Below are 16973 nucleotides of genomic sequence, written 5' to 3'. Positions count from 1 at the left end.
TTACTAGTAATGGCGACGATCTGCGATTTTTTGGGGGACTGTGACATTGTGGCGGACAGATCGGACCCCTAACTGACATTTTTGACACTTTTGGAGGTACCAGTGGCTATAAATATGCACTGTTACTGTAATAATGCCACTGGCAGGGAAGGGGTTAGCAATTTAGGTGATCAAAGGGTTAAATGTGACCCTAGGGGAATGATTCTAACTGTATGGGGGGGGGGGGGGGACTTGTGAAATGATCACAGAGACATGTGATCCTATATAGAAGGATCACATGAGCTCTGTGATCATTCCAGGGAGAAGAACGGTCAGCTGTGTTTACAACAGCCGCCCGTCCTTCTCCCTCAGCGGGGAACGTTCGAGAGTGTCAGACGGCAATCGGAGCTGCCTAACACAGGCATCAGCTTCCCCCTAGCTCCTCCCAGTCAAATGACGTATCCATACGTGGTTTTGCCTGGGAGAGCCACTCTGCCGCCGTAATATATACAGTATGCGGTCGGCAAGTGGTTAAACCCACATCAACTTTAACCACTTCAGCTCCGGAAGGTTTTACTCCCTTAATGACCAGGCCATTTTTTGCAATTCAGCACTGCATTACTTTAACGAAAAATTGCGCAGTCGCGTGACGCAGTACCCGAATACAATCAATGTCCTTTTCCCACAAATAGAGCTTTCTTTTGGTGGTATTTGATCACCTGTGTGGTTTTTAGATTTTGCACTATAAACAAAAAAAGAGCGATAATTTTGAAAAAAAAAAAAAACTATATTTTTTTCTTTTTGCTATAAAACATTCCCAATAACATTTTTTTAAAAAATCTAATTTTTTTTATCAGTTTAAGTCAATTTGTATTCTGCTACATATTTTTTGGCAAAAAAAATCCCAAAAAGCGTATTTTAATTGGTTTGGGCAAAAGTTATAGCGTTTACAAACTATGGGATAGATTTTGGACTTTTTATTTTTTTACTAGTAATGGCAGTGATCAGGGATTTTTAGTGGGACTGGGACATTGCGGCGGGCAGGTCAGACCCCTAACTGACATTTGTGACACTTTTTGGGGACCAGTGACATTATTACAGTAATCAGTGATAAATAATATGCACTCTTACTGTATATATGACACTGGCAGGGAAGGGGTTAACACTGGGGGTTATCAAAGGGGTTAATGTATGCCTAATAATGCTTACTGACTGTGTGGGGGGGGGGGGGGGCTTTGTGGCAGGCACAGAGAGATCGGGGTTTCAGCTTAGCCTGTGTGAAAGAAGACCCGCCTACTTTGTTTACATGAGCAGGCGGATCTTCTGTCAGTTTCTGTGATGAGTGCAGGAGGCTGGCGGCGATCGCCTGCCGATCCTCCTGCTGGCTGACTCCCACTGTGTCTAATCACGTGATTATGCGCATCCCAGCCACCCTGCTGCAGTAAAAATGCATGGGGCGGTCGGCAAGCGGTTAATGGCATCCCAGTCTTAGTCCGTAGGGTTCAGTATTGAGTTGGCCCACCCTTTGCAGCTATAACAGCTTCAACTCTTCTGGGAAGGTTGTCCAGAAGGTTTAGCAGTGTGTCTATGGGAATGTTTGACCATTCTTCCAAAAGTGCATTTGTGAGCTCAGGCACTGATGCGGATGAGAAGGCCTGGCTCGCAGTCTCTGCTCAAATTCATCCCAAAGGTGTTCTATTGGGTTGAGGTCAGGTTTCTGTGCAGGCCAGTCAAGTTCCTCCACCCCAAACTCACTCATCCATGTCTTTATGGCCCTTGTTTTGTGCACTGGTGTGCACTCATGTTGGAACAGGAAGGGGCCATCCCCAAACTGTTCCCACAAAGTTGGGAGCATGAAATTGTCCAAAATTTCTTGGTATGCTGACGCCTAAGGGGCCAAGCTCAAACCCTGAAAAACAACCCCACAACATAATCCCTCATCCACCAAATGATTTGGACCAGTGCACAAAGTAGGGTCCATAAAGACATGGATGAGTGAGTTTGGGGTGGAGGAACTTGCCTGGCCTGCACAGAGTCCTGACCTCAACCCAGTAGAACACCTTTGAGATGAATTACTGCGGAGACTGCGAGCCAGGCCTTCCCGCCCACATCAGTGCCTGACCTCACAAATGCGCTTCTGGAAGAATGGTCAAACATTCCCATAGACACACTCCTAAACCTTGTGGACAGCCTTCCCAGAAGAGTTGAATCTGTTATAGCTGCAAAGGGTGGGCCAACTCAATACTGAACCCTACGGAGTAAGACTGGCATGCCATTAAAGTTCATGTGTGTGTAAAGGCAGGCGTTCCAATAGTTTTGGAAATATAGTGCAATTGTGAGGGGCAGAATAGAATTTGGGAAGTAAAGGGAGGAATAATCCTCTGCCCCTGTTAAACATGACTAAAGGGAGAAGAACATTGCATTTAAAAAAGGGAATACTGAATTATGAGTGAATGTTGTCTGAATATAAACCTGTTATAAACTGGTCAATTGAACATGCTATGTATCTTCTTGTAGTTTAAGGAGACATCCCAGGAGAACAGCAAGGACACAGAACTTCTTGAAAGCCAAAGGAGACATCTTTCTTTGTTGAGGAGAAAAGTGCAGGAGCTGGAAACTGAACTTGAGGTTCAACATAGCTTGGTAATATGAATATTAACAAGTTACATTTTTGGAGGCCCTCCTCACAAATGGGTTTTCCATGTTCCTGCAAATGCGTCAGATTCTATCTTAAACATGTTCTTAATTAAAGAATAAATGTAGAGAGTGGTTAGGTGTCCCCGGAGCCGCACATCAAGTCCAAACCTTCTGTATGATAGTGAATGGCAGTCTTTTTTAATTTTGTTTATTTTTTTAATAAAGGAATTGTCAAAAACTGCCTCCTGTCTTTATTTATTTTTGACACTTTTTTTTAGGTGAATGAGTAGGGGTACAATGTGGGGAAGGGGTACAATGTTAAAGGGGGCTTCAAGATTCCGATAAGCCCCCTGCCCGCAGACCCCCACAACCACCGCCCAGGGTTGTTGTGAAAAGACTCTTGTCCACATCAACATAGGGACACGGTGCTCTGGGAGGAGCAGAGCCCCCCTGCCCCAAAGTACCCCCTTATGTTGAGGGCATGTGGCCTGATATGGTACAGGAGGGGGATACTCGCTTGTCCCCCCTTTCCTGACCTGCTGGGCTGCATGCCCTGATAAATGTCTGGTATGAAATTTGGGGGGGGGTCCCAATGTAATCTTTAAAAAAACATTTCGGTGTGGGGCCTGGTATGGATTGAGGGGGGAAACCTCTCTCCCCCCACGTAATTTTTTTTTTTTCTCTTTTTTCTATTGTCGGCAATGTTTTTCTTTGGTTCAGCTGTCAGTGGGGAAGCCCGTTGACAGCTGATGACTCATCCGTTGCTAAGGACGCAGTGGCCGTCGTCCCGGCCTGCTCCTTAACAACCAGCTATGCACTATGCACAGTGCATTATGGGGTGCAACCATCCCGCTGAGAGTCCCGCAAATTCAGGTGTTTGCTGAACGAGTGAACAGGCAATGTTCAGCTGAAACTTTTGCTAGGTCCAAACTGTTCGCTCAATTCTACTTATTATTATTATTATTATTATTCAGGATTTATATAGCGCCAGCAGTTTACGCAGCACTTTACAATATAAAAGGGAGACGATACAGTTACAATACAATAATATACAAGAGGATTAAGAGGGCCCTGCTCAGAAGAGCTTACAATCTAATGTGGTGGGGCAGGTGTTACAAGAGGTTGTAACAGTAGGGAATGAGCTGATGGAAGATTAGTTGGCGGTGTGATAGGCTTCCCCGAAGAGATGAGTGTTCAGGGATCGCCTGAAAGCAGCTAGAGTAGGAGATAGCCATACAGGTTGAGGTAGAGCGTTCAAGATGATGGGAGAGGCCCTGGAGAAATCCTGGAGATGAGCATGGGAGGAGGAGAGAAGGGAGCTTGAGAGTAGGAGGTCTTGAGAGGAGCAGAGTGGACGGTTTGGGTGATATTTGGAGACAAGATTGGTAATGTAGCTCGGGGCAGAGTTGTGAATGGCTTTGTATGTTGTGGTGAGTATTTTGAATTGAATTCGCTGGGCAATCAGGAGTCAGTGTAGGGATTGGCAGAGAGGGGAGGCAGACACTGAGCGGTTGGTAAGGTGGACAAGATAAGCCTGGGAGCAGAATTCATGATAGACTGAAGAGGGGATAGCCTATGGAGTGGTAGGCCTATGAGAAGGAAGTTGCAATAGTCGAGGCGAGAAATAACAAGGGAATGAATGAGTAGCTTGGTGGTTTCAGTTGTTAAAAAGGGGCCTATTGTAGCTTATTCAAGCTGCTAAAGAAGTGGCTTGGATGAGCTATGAAATATTTTTAACCTAACAGAACAAGTCCAGATGAATGTGGCCAACTACTAGTAGACAACCAATGACCTGTATAAATGAAAAAAACTCACTGGCGGTTTCTTTCGCTACCTCTTTTTTTTTTTTTTTTAAAAGACAACAGGGCATTAGCAGAAATTTTCATTTTAACAAATTCTATGGTGTCCTTTTTTTCTAGAAATCTGCCCGGGAGTCAGAATTGTATGAAATCAAAGCTGGTTACGGTGTATATCTGGAAAGTATACAGGGAACTGTATTAAAGTTACAAAATGCATTGGTAAAAGTAAGGTCAGAATCTGAGAAATTGACTTCTGATAGTAGGATATTGCACTACCTGAAAGACCTTCTGGAGATGGAAATAAGAACATACAGCATATTGATGGATGATGAGGAGAAAAGGTAAAGATACTTCATTCAAAACTTCTAACAGTTGGGATGTTCTGGATTCATGGGTCACTTTAGTTAGGACTTATATTTTAGTTGCTGACCATTTTCTCTGGTTTTTACTTCTAACTGGGGCAAGCGGTTTTAAAGACTGCATTCAATATATGCTGAGAGCTCTGAAGGTTACTCCAGTCCGTTCAGTATATATAGCAAGCAGGATGCACTGTCTCTACTGTCCCCTGTAAGTGGTGTGGAAGGAATTGGGGACATTGGAGGGTATCTAATAGCAGAACTACTGGATGGAACATACCATATTCAAATAAGGAGGTTGTCATGTAAACATATTATCTGCTTCTTTTGGTGTAAAACAAACAGAGTGATTGACATAGAAAGTTTAGGTAGTTTTGCTGTTGTTTTATGATTTTTGTTTGATTATTTGTTCACTATTGCTACTTGTCCTTTTAGGATAGAAACTGTGATCCATGAGCCTTCCTACAGCAGACAAAGTAAGTATGCTACAATTTGGGCACACCACAAATATTAGAGGTAATGGATGGAGATCAGAAGAATGCAAATCCAACATATCACGGCCTAGTTATGGTTCATTAATTTTTATTAAGTTTGACATATATAACAGAATAAACAGCCAAGTGAGCAATCAAACAATGCATTACAAAAGGGTCCAAAAGATATAAAAGGCACAGTAGTGAGATAACCAATCACTGATAACATGGCAGCATAACAAACAACCGCTGGTAAGCATAACACCTTTAACATCACCCCTCCCCCCCCCCCCCCGGCACCCCAAGGGGAACAAACTGTGCCCGGAGAGGATGAAGGAGAGATCCGGCACAGGTTCATAAATTGCAGTGCAAACAATCTTACAACCATTAATAATAACAACATGCCCGGGGCGAACAGCAAGGCACAGGAGGGTGACCCAGATACCTAGGAAGAGCACTTGGAGGAGGCATGGGTTAGAAAGGCAGAATGGAGGGGAGGCTAAAGGAGGGGACAGGAACGAAGGGAGGGAATAGCAGAGAGAGGAGTGGGAAGGATGGGGAAGACATGACAGGGAGAGGTCCAGCGGGGTCCAAGTAGAGAACCACTATATCAGTCTAAGACTGTGCACTTGGGGTGAGATAGCCAAACTCCCCACTTCCTCCGGAAGGAGGGAGCGGCAAGATTGACCACTGCAAGTGTTCTCTCCATCATGCAATGGTGGTTGAGTGCAAGGACAACTTCGGTGCAAGAAGGCGGTGTTGGGGATTTCCATTGTTTAGCTATGGCAGTTTTCGCTGCAAGAAGCAGATGTATGATAATCGTCCTATGACAGGGCTTAAAGTCATGTACATTGATATGGAGGATGGCCAAAGCCGGTGATGGAAGGACCTTATCTTGTTTTATGTCCGAAATGAGTGCAAATAAAGCGTTCCAGAAGGACCGCAGCGATTTACAGGACCACATTGTGTGATATAGAGTACCTATGTCTCCGCATTGCCTCCAGCAGAGGGAGGAGTGGGTTGGGTAGAACTTAGAAAGTTTGAATGGGGTGAGGTACCAGGAGTGTAACACCTTCTGGTACTGTTCCCAATGAGTAACACATTTTGTGGCTGAGTAAGTGGAGGCAAATGTTCTAAGCCAGGTGGATTCAGAGAACGAGGACTCCAGGGTACGTTCCCATCGGAGGACTGAAGGGGTTTTAGCAAAAGAATTGTGTTTGTTGTAAATGGCATAAAATAGCGTGATACCTTTCATGTGAGGTGCTGCGTTATGAAGGAAAAGGTATACCAAATTGGGTATCTCTATATAAGTGGGGAGCAGTTGTTTGTGGAGAAAGGATCTAATCTGGAGGTATGAGAGGAATGCCCCCTGCGGGAGGCTGTAGCGGGCTTGTAGGCTAGCAAATGTACATATGCGAGAGTCGAGATACAGGTCACTGAGGAGAAGCACTCCATGTCGCAACCATGGTTGTACATCTAGGTGTGGGAGGATGTAGCCCAGGACCTTCAACGGGACATGTAGTTTGTGCATGGAGGTGGCAGGTAGTTTTAGATGACAAAACTCCCTCCACATGGAGAGGGAGGCCTGCACCATCGGGTTCTCGGACGTCCCAGGCCAGTCTCCCAATGCAGTAGCTACAAGAGCCAGCTGTAAGTCAAGACCCGAGACGTCAGAGGACTCAACGGAAGTCCACGACTTGTGTGGGGATGGCACCCACCAATATCTAAGTTGGTCTAAAACACATGCCTTGTGGTAGGCGGCCAAATTAGGGACCCCCATACCGCCGTGCCTTCTGTGTAGGGCCATAGTTTTAAGGGGGCATCTCGGAGGCTTCGCGTTCCACACAAAACAGGTCAGTTGTTTTTGGAGAGCCGAGAGGAAGGACACCGGCAAGGGTATGGCAAGGGTTCGGAATAGATAAAGTAGCTTCGGGAGGACAAGCATTTTAAAGGAAGCTATCCGACCCATAGTGGATAGTTCCTGCATTCTCAGCTGTTGCAGAAGGGAGGGCAGGGAATCTAGGAAGGGTTTAAAATTTTGAGCATACAATTGTGACGTGTGAGACGTAAGGTGAATACCGAGAAAGGGGATTGAATGAGGAGACCAGATGAAAGGAAACCTCCCGGCCATGGAACTCTGCAGGGTGGGTGGCACGTTAAGGCCCAATATTTGGGATTTGTTAGCATTGAGTTTATAGTATGACACCCTACTGAACTCAGTCAGGAGGGAGTATGCTTCCGGTAGGGAGGAGGCAGGGTCTGTGAGCATAAGCATAACATCATCGACAAAAAGGCTTATCTTGTGGTCCAAGCCGGCCACCGACAAGCCTTTGATGCCCGGGTGAGAACGAAACCGTTCCGCCAGGGGCTCCATGAGAAGGGCGAAGATAATGGGGGACAGAGGACAGCCCTGTCTAGTGCCATTAGATATCTGGATGGGTTTCGATTTCAGTCCCGAGGTGAGGACAGTGGCTGGTGGGTTGGAGTACAGAGACAGGACGGCTGACTGCATCCATCCTCCAATCCCAAAGGCCTCAAGAACCGCCCGTAGATACCCCCAGTGGACCCGGTCGAACGCCTTCTCCGCGTCCAAAGAGAGAAGCAGAGAAGGCGTTCGAGCGGCCCCAGCCCTGGAGATCAAACCGACAAGTCGCCTCGTTCCATCCGGAGCCTGACGGCCAGGGACAAAGCCAACCTGATCCGGATGAACCAAAATAGGCAGAACCTTTTGGATCCTGAGGGCCAGCAGTTTAGCGAATACTTTAACATCGGTGTTTAGAAGGGAAATCGGCCTATAATTGGCCGTAACCTCAGGGTCCTTGCCTGGCTTAGGAAGAGTCACTATCACAGCCCTCAGCATTTCCGGAGGGAACATAGACGAGGAGGAAGCAAGTTCAAAAACAGGCTGCAGGTGCGGAGTAATGTCATTAACCAATGCCTTATAATATTCGTTGGGAAGACCGTCTTCCCCCGGGGATTTATGGTTGGGGAGTTTGCTGATGGCCGATGAAATTTCAAGAGAGGTAAAGGGTTGAGATATAGACTGGAGTTGATCCGCCGAAAGAGCGGGAAGCTGGACCTTGCTAAGAAAGTCCGCAATCAGTTCAGGGCTGGGCTGAGGAGTGGCAGGGTCCGACAGCAGGTCATAAAGCGATTGATAGTAATCCGCAAAGGCGTCAGCTATATCTTTCGGATTAGTCTTAGGGACTTTCGTGTCAGGGTGCACAATGGAAGCAATTTTGCGTTTGGCTTGTTGCGTTTTGACCCGCCTGGCTAGCCACGCCCCAGCCCTGTCCCGAAGACCATAGAATTTGGCCTTGGTATATTTTAGGTGGTTCTCATACTTATAGAGAAGTAGTGAGCGCAGTTTTTGCCTCTCAAGCACCAATTCCTGAGTAAGAGTAGGAGTCGGATTAGATTTGTTGGTTGCCTCCTTGGTAGCTATGGCAGCTAAAAGTTCCTCAACCTGCTTCCTCCTTTGTTTCTTAAGACCTGAAGCCAGTTGTAGAAAAATACCCCTCATATACACCTTATACGTAAGCCACAGGGTGAAACGGGAAATATCAGCTTTATCATTAAATTCAAAGAAATCTTTATGTGCCTGCACGATCTTTTGGTACGAAAGCTTGTCCTCCAACAAGGAGGTATTCATCCTCCAAATGGGGGGAGGCGAATTGCTAAGAGTATTGTCAAATTCCAATGTAATCGGAGCGTGGTCGGACCAAGATATCGTACCAATCTCAGCGTGCAGAACATTTTGTAAGGACCTCTTATCCGTCAAAAAATAATCAATACGAGAATAAGAAGAGTGGGCAGCTGACAGAAAGGTGAAGTCCTTCTCGTTACCATGGAAGCATCTCCATACATCATACAAGTCATATTTCTCAAGCAGGGATGAGAGAGAGCAAGTCGGTCTCCTAGACGGGGCAGTAGAGTCCATGCTTGGATGCACAACAGTATTAAAGTCCCCACCAACAATAAGTGTGCCTTGCACAGACCCTTCTAGCAATTTAAAGAGGAGGGTGAGAAAGTGTCTCTGTTGGACGTTGGGAGCGTACAAGTTCACCAGGGTGAAAAGGGAGCCGTTAATATCACACACCAGAACAATATATCTCCCCATCGGATCCTCGATGGTGCGTTTGTGCAGGAAGGTAGCTGAGGCGTTTATGGCTATAAAAACCCTGCATGCCTTTTTGGGAGCATTAGCCATATACAGGTGAGGAAAGTTAGGGAAGGAGAACTTCGGACACTTTTCCTTGGCGAAGTGGGATTCCTGCACAAACAGAACGTCTGCGCGAAGGGACTTCGCTTCTCTCAGCAATGAGGACCGTTTAGCTGGACAGTTCAGGCCTTTAGCATTCAATGACACGAACTTCAGCGGCATAACATCATAGGAGGGCTGCGTAGTTTAGTGGCAATGAAATACAATAAGAGAAGAATTAATACCACAACTTGCTGATATAATGTCCTGCACCGGAATTGGGTAGACGCCACGAAGTCCAAGCAACCTGGGGAGTAATCATCACACATCTTCGGAGCATCAGTGCACTTCGACAGCCAAATATGAGGGCGATGGTGAGCACAATGAGCCACGGTGGACACTGGACCAGGAGGGAGAAAGCCAGAAAAGGGGATAGCAGGGAAAAAAAATCAAACCAAAAAAGTACACAGTTACACATAAAAAGAGCCTGAGCATGCAGGCGCAATGGGCGGCCGAGGCCGCTACAGCACAGCGGGGGAGATGACAGAGAAGCATCACTGAGAGACAAAAAATCAACCAATGTGAGAGGTTCCCTGTCCTAACCCTCCAATAGTGGCCTAGTGAAGCGGAGAAGCGTAGTAATTCAAGTATCCATCCCAGACCCGGCTTGGTTCAGACGCTCAGGGTTGGACCTCCCAGGCGGCTCAGAGTCAGCTGGCAGCAGGTTCCATTGTTTGAACAGTTGGATGCCCTTCTCCACGCTGTGAATAGGAAACATTTTACCATTCCACGTGACAAGCAGTTTAGTGGGGAAGCCCCATTTGTAGATAATACTGTTGTTACGGAGGATTTTTGTAAGCGGGGACAATTTCTTTCTGTTGAGAGCCGTTTGTTGGGATATATCAGTGTAAAGGGATATACCCGTAAATTCATCAGGCACAACCGGGTCGTGTTTGGCTGCCGCCATAACCCTCTCCTTAACATGATAGTAGTGGATACGGGCCAGAGTGTCTCTAGGTGCGGTATCTGGCAGGAAGCTAGGCTTAGGGATGCGGTGGGCCCTATCCACACACAACTCAATGTCACTGAGAGAGGGGATAAGTGACTTCATAAGGCGCTGAACAAAGTTGGTCAAATCTTTATGCGGCACAGATTCAGGGATGCCTCTGAATTTGATGTTATTGCGCCTAGAGCGGTCCTCCAAGTCCGCAATTATGTACTGGAGGCGCTGCATCTCACTTTCCTGGTCAGCATAGGCATCAACAAGGTCATTGTGGGCAGTGTACAAATCCGCCATTTTAGACTCTAGATGCTGTATCCTGTCATCATGTACTTGTACAGTGTCTTGGAGTGGAGAGAACATGGTGGCAAGTTCATTAAACAGGGTGCTTTTCATGGAGAGGAGCATCCGTTTCATGGTGGCCTCCGAGATTGCCTGATCTGAGGCAGGGAATGCCTCTATATTTATGCCCGGATTCTGCAGCAGTAGTGCCTGACATGCCGCAGCACGAGCTCCAGGAGGGTCCTCTCCCTCGTGCCTGCGGTATTTAGTTTTGGTGGGGCTGCTGGTAGTAGGAGACAGGGGTGGAGAAGGCACATCCAGGGCTCTCTGGGGGGATCCAGAGGCTTGAGGGGACAAAACTGAAGCCAGGCTGGTACCTGTATCTGAGCGCGGGAGACTAGGTCCGGAGCCGGCGCCATCTTGCCGGCTTCTGTGAGGAGCCGCCGGGTAAAAGTCCGTCAGCCGCTGCGGCGGCTTGTTAGTCTTGCGCCGCTTAGACATGATCGGGACCTGTCTGCGGGAGTCTCGGGAGGCTGTAGGGAGATTACTGGCCCGAAATTCCGCTACAATCCGCCGCTGTGAGCCGCTATGTGGAGAGGTACCAGGGAGTGCTCACACTATGCGGCCATACTCAGCGCCGGCCGGACACGCCCCCTATCACGGCCTAGTTAATGGACTTTGGTTAAGTGCCCCCGTACGTTGATGATCAGTGGAGACAGTGGCCAGTGGTGAAGTGCCCCTTTTACATTGATGGCCAGTGGAGAAGGTGGTCATTGGTAAAGTGCGCCCTTACATTGATGGTCAGTAGGAGAAGGTAGCCAGTGGTGAAGCGCCCCTTTTACATTAATGGTCAGTGGAGAAGGTGGTCAGTGGTAAAGTGCGCCCTTACATTGATGGTCAATAGGAGAAGGTGGTCAGTGGTAAAGTGCGCCCTTACATTGATGGTCAGTGGAGAAGGTAGTCAGTGGTAAAGTGTGCCCTTACATTGATGGTCAGTGGAGAAGGTAGTCAGTGGTAAAGTGCACCCTTACATTGATGGTCAGTGCCAGGTAGTCAGTGGTAAAGTGCGCCCTTACATTGATGATCAGTGGAGAAGGTGGTCAGTGATAAAGTGCGCCCTTATGTTAATCATTAGTGGAGAAGTGTCCCTACAACATTGGAGGTCAGTATAGTGAACCTTATGTTGGTGTTCATTGGTGAAGTACAGTGCATCTGAAAAGTATTCACAGCGCTTCACTTTTTCCACATTTTGGTATGTTACAGCCTTATTCCAAAGTGGATTAAATTCATTATTTTCCTCAAAATTCTACAAAAAATACCCCTTAATGACAACATGAAAGAAGTTTGTTTGAAATCTTTGCAAATTTATTCAAAAATAAAAAAACAAAAAAAATCACATGTATATAAGTATTCACAGCCTTTGCCATGACACTCAAAATTGAGCTCAGGTGCATCCTTTAGATGTTTTTGTAACTTGATTGGATTCTACCTGTGGTCAATTCAGTTGATTGGACATCAGTGGTAACCTGTCTATAGGTTGCGCAGGGGCGCCCCCCCCCCCCCCCCCCAATCGGCCGGAAAAAAAAAGATAAAAAAAATCTCAATTTTCAGCGCCCACTAGGGGCGCCGGACCTAGTGGTGGGTATGGGTGGGTGGGGTTTTCCAGCCCACGTGCGGCGGGCAGAGGCGCCGATTGGCGACCTTCTGGGGGTCATCGGGGCGCAGAGCAATGTGCCCCGACACTCCCCACTTTACTGATGTCCTGGCTGTGATTGGTCCAGACTCCAGCCTGGACCAATCACACAGGAGGACATCCCGGGACCTGGTGACGTGACGCCGTCCCGACGTCACGTGACCACCTTTCCGCCCGCCGGCGCCGTCGGAGACTGTCTGCGATAGCCGCACGTGAGGAGTGCAGAAGACTTCCTGGACGACGGGGCTTGTCCGCTTCTTTGCATCGCAGAGCCGCAGACAGTGTGTGAGCTCAGCTGAGTAGTCGACTCAGCAGTGTGCTGCAGGTGACCGTCCGTCCGGTCCGTCCGTGAGTGTCAGTGAGGTAAGTTTGTGATGCCTCAGGGGGGGCCCGCCCGGCCAACACACTGTCACTGACAGCTTTGAAGGGGGCACGCACGCATGCTGATCTCTGCATTGGGGGCATGTATGCTGGTCACTACATTGGGGGGCATGCACGCTGATCTCTGCATTGGGGGCATGTATGCTGGTCACTACATAGGGGGCACGCACGCTGATCTCTGCATTTGGGGCACGTATGCTGGTCACTACATTGGGGGCACGCACGCTGATCTCTGCATTGGGGCATGTATGCCGGTCACTACATTGGGGGCACGGACGCTGATCTCTGCATTGGGGGGCATGTATGCTGGTCACTACATTGGGGGCACGCACGCTGATCTCTGCATTGGGGGCATGTATGCTGGTCACCGCACTGGGGGCACGCACGCTGATCTCTGCACTGGGGGCATGTATGCTGGTCACTGCATTGGGGGCATGTATGCTGGTCACTACATTGAAAGGGGCATGTATACTGGTTACTACATTGAAAGGGGGCATGTATACTGGTCACTACATTGAAAGGGGGCATGTATGCTGGTCACTACATTGAAAGGGGCATGTATACTGGTCACTACATTGAAAGGGGCATGTATACTGGTCACTACATTGAAAGGGGGCATGTATACTGGTCTCTACATTTAAAGGGGGCATGTATACTGGTCACTATATTGAAAGGGGGCATGTATACTGGTCACTGCATTGAAAGGGGGCATGTATACTGGTCACTGCATTGAAAGGGGGCATGTATACTGGTCACTACATTGAAAGGGGGCATGTATACTGGTCACTGCATTGAAAGGGGGCATGTATGCTGGTCACTGCATTGAAAGGGGGCATGTACTGTGGGGTTTGTGCTAGGGGGCCTGTACTGTGGGATTAGTGCTAAGGGGCCTGTACTGTGGGGTTTGTGCTAGGGGGTCTGTACTGTGGGATTAGTGCTAAGGGGCCTGTACTGTGGGGTTTGTGCTAGGGGGCCTGCACTGTTGGATTAGTGCTAGGGGGTCTGTACTGTAGGGTTTGTGCTAGGGGGCCTGTACTGTGGGGTTTGTGCTAGGGGGTCTGTACTGTGGGATTAGTGCTAGGGGGTCTGTACTGTGGGGTTTGTGCTACGGGGCCTGTACTGTGGGGTTTGTACTCGGGGGCCTGCACTGTTGGATTAGTGCTAGGGGGTCTGTACTGTAGGGTTTGTGCTAGGAGGCCTGTACTGTGGGGTTTGTGCTAGGGGGTCTGTACTGTGGGATTAGGGCTAGGGGGTCTGTACTGTGGGGTTTGTGCTAGGGGGCTGTACTGTTGGATTAGTGCTAGGGGGTCTGTACTGTGGGATTAGTGCTAGGGGGTCTGTACTGTGGGGTTTGTGCCAGGGGGCCTGTACTGTGGGGTTTGTGCTAGGGGGCCTGTACTGTGGGGTTTGTGCTAGGGGGTCTGTACTGTGGGATTAGTGCTAGGGGGCCTGTACTGTGGGGTTTGTGCTAGGGGGCCTGTACTGTGGGGTTTGTGCTAGGGGGTTTGTGCTTGAGGCGTTTGTGTGGGGTTTGTGCTTGAGGGGTTTGTGCTGGGGGGGTCTGTACTGTAGGGTTTGTGCCACTCTCAGTCAGTGTATCCCATAATAGGGTGTCTCTCACATTATATCCCATAATGGGGCCCATGCTCCCCTATTATGGGATATACTAGTACTGATGGACCCCTTAATAAGTGATATATTGGGAGAATTTGTTCACGCAAGCAAAATACAGGGGACAAAATGGGTGGAGTCTATAAGGGGTGGGGCTTCTGAGAAATGGGAGTGGTCAAATGGAAGGGCAGGATCTTGCGCCCCACCATCTTAAAACTTCACCAGCCGCCACTGTTGGACATGATTTATAAAGGCACACACCTGTCTGTATAAGGTCGCACAGTTAACAGGGCATGTCAGAGCAAGAACCAAGCCATGAAGTCCAAAGATTTGTCTGTAAATCTCCGAGACAGGATTGTATCAAGGCACAGATCTGGGGAAGTGTACAGAAAAATCTCTGCAGCATTTGAGGTCCCAATGAGCACTGCTTTTTTTAGCCGCTACATTTTTGGAAAGGTTCAGGGACCTTTTTAAAAGAAAACTTGTGCGTTTTTAGTTCAATAGACTTCAATAGAGAAGCTACAGAAAAGCATGTATTGTGTTTTTGCCAAAATTTTAAAAGAAAAAAAAATGTAAAAAAAAAAAAAGCATAAAAAATGCAGAACGCAAAATGCATCAAAAGCATGTGAATGATGCATAAAAAAAAAGTGTGTGCAAAAATGAAAAACGTACCACAAAAAGCAGAAACAGATTAAATGCAAAGTGCATAGGTGTGATCCGAGCCTTAAACATAAAAAACTGCACTGGAAGAGACCACTGAAAAAAGAGAGCCTTTTGGGGATGGCCATCCACACAGAGGTATTATAAGTAATCCACTAATTAGACCCCCCTCTAGTTTTTTTCTATGTGATCCGAGCCTTAGGCCGGCCATACATGGATCGAATTCCGAAATAATTTTGTTTTGAATTAGAATTTCGCACTATTAGAGAGCTGCAGCCACAGCCGATTTTTGTGCAGCCATTGCCTGCAGCAAACTGAATACATTATTTCCCCAGGAGCTTCTCTCAGATCTAGTGTCAGGAATCAGCAGCAGGGAGGGCCAGATCTGTGTGGCTACACTCAGGAAACTGGGACCAGACTGTATATGCTTTAAGTGAGATTTATTTACAGTGAAATAAAATCAATCCAAACTCCAACCAACCACCAACACACAGAAAACAGAAAAATACAAGTGAACCAAAAAACCCAGTGACAGAATACCAAACTAAATAACCCACAAACAGAAAGCCTAACAACTCATTATATACAATATATACAAAATAGGGAGCACAGAAAAGCAGGGGAAAGCTAGAGGTGCAGGGAGCAGATGGGAAGAGGGAACCAAAACTCGGTTTAGGAACAAGGGGGAGCAAGGGACTGGGTGCAAGGTGCAAAATCACAATCAATGGCAAAAAGAATCTGGCAGCAGCAGAACACTGGAGCGAGAGGCGCTAGTAGGGGATTACCTAATACCCTCCCATCAGCCAGCATCAGGTAGAAACTGATTACTGGGATAGGCTGGCTGCCGGGAGACACCAAAACTAAAACTTTCTGCTCTGGGAAGCACAGTGCCACCTGCAGATGATCCAGGTCCTGACATCTAGTCAAATGCAAAAAGATAGATTGGCAACACCCCAAGATGGGTAAAATCTCCAAAATGAGTGAGGAAAAAAGGCACCAAAGTATAGCAGAGAAATCCCACCTGATATATAAATAAGCTAATAGGTGATTCCATCCATCAAACTTTGCCAATAGCTAAAATATAATTTTGGTGGCCAGACTGATCCTTTAAATCCCCACCATCCAATCAAAAAAGGGCATAGGAATTATCTGAGTACCAACTGATGATGCCCATTTTGTTACCTTCTCACTGTAAAATATAGTCTAAAAAAGAATTTTATAGTATTGCCATATCAGCGTACAATTGCATCATTGAAATGTTTAGTGTTTTTGTTTCTGGTTTCAGAGTCGAGGTCTTCACTCACCAGGAGCTTACTGTTTGCAGATGAAGGAAGAAGACGCACAGAACGTGTTGGCGCATCGACTTTTCATGAATTAGAAGAGAATGTTAATTAGATTTTTGTATAAATAAATAAAGCTATTTATTGATAACTAAATCATAGGTAGACATGATTTTTGATACCTTGAGGTTTGGTAGTAGCATTAACTACTTATCGGGATAATTCTACTATTCTACCAAATTGTGTACATTTACTAAATAATAAAGGAATTAATTAAATCATTTTTACAATTTGAGTGGTGTAGGACGCGGGTCTCCACTTTTTACCACAAGCTATATTTTACAAATATGTGCAGCTGGAAAAAACAATCAGTTTTATAAATCAATGAATAATAAATAAATAAATACTTTTTATTTGGTCCTTTTTTTTTGGAATCATCATGATACGATTCAGAACAAAAGAGAAAGAACTTCAGAAAAACATAGTCCCCATCACATCAGAGTCCCCATCACATCACAGTCCCCATTAGAGCCCCCTTATATCAGGAACCACATCAGAGTGCCCATTAGAGCCCCTCCATATCAGGGTCCCCATCAGAGCCCCCCTATATCAGGGTCCCCA

At 47.0% G+C, this 16973-nt stretch overlaps 1 protein-coding gene across 2 annotated transcripts in view; it reads left to right on the top strand.

Annotated features, from left to right (window-relative positions):
* LOC309566825 (keratin, type I cytoskeletal 12-like) overlaps window positions 1–16631 on the top strand; it is a 61899-nt gene extending 45268 nt beyond the window's left edge. Inside the window, exons 5-8 of one of the 2 annotated variants that reach the window (XM_082272142.1) lie at window positions 2497–2622; window positions 4536–4756; window positions 5207–5247; window positions 16358–16631. In XM_082272142.1, coding sequence (XP_082128268.1) covers window positions 2497–2622; window positions 4536–4756; window positions 5207–5247; window positions 16358–16467 — 498 coding nt within the window. In that variant the 3' untranslated portion in view covers window positions 16468–16631. Of the gene's footprint in view, window positions 1–2496; window positions 2623–4535; window positions 4757–5206; window positions 5248–16336 lie in introns of both variants that reach the window. The other variant, XM_082272141.1, reaches the window with a different exon arrangement.
* Window positions 16632–16973: the final 342 nt, after the last annotated feature.

Source organism: Pelophylax lessonae (assembly GCF_965119305.1).
Source record: "Pelophylax lessonae genome assembly, chromosome: 11".
Classification (NCBI taxonomy): Eukaryota; Metazoa; Chordata; class Amphibia; order Anura; family Ranidae; genus Pelophylax; species Pelophylax lessonae.
This window is presented reverse-complemented; position numbering and strand designations above follow the sequence as displayed.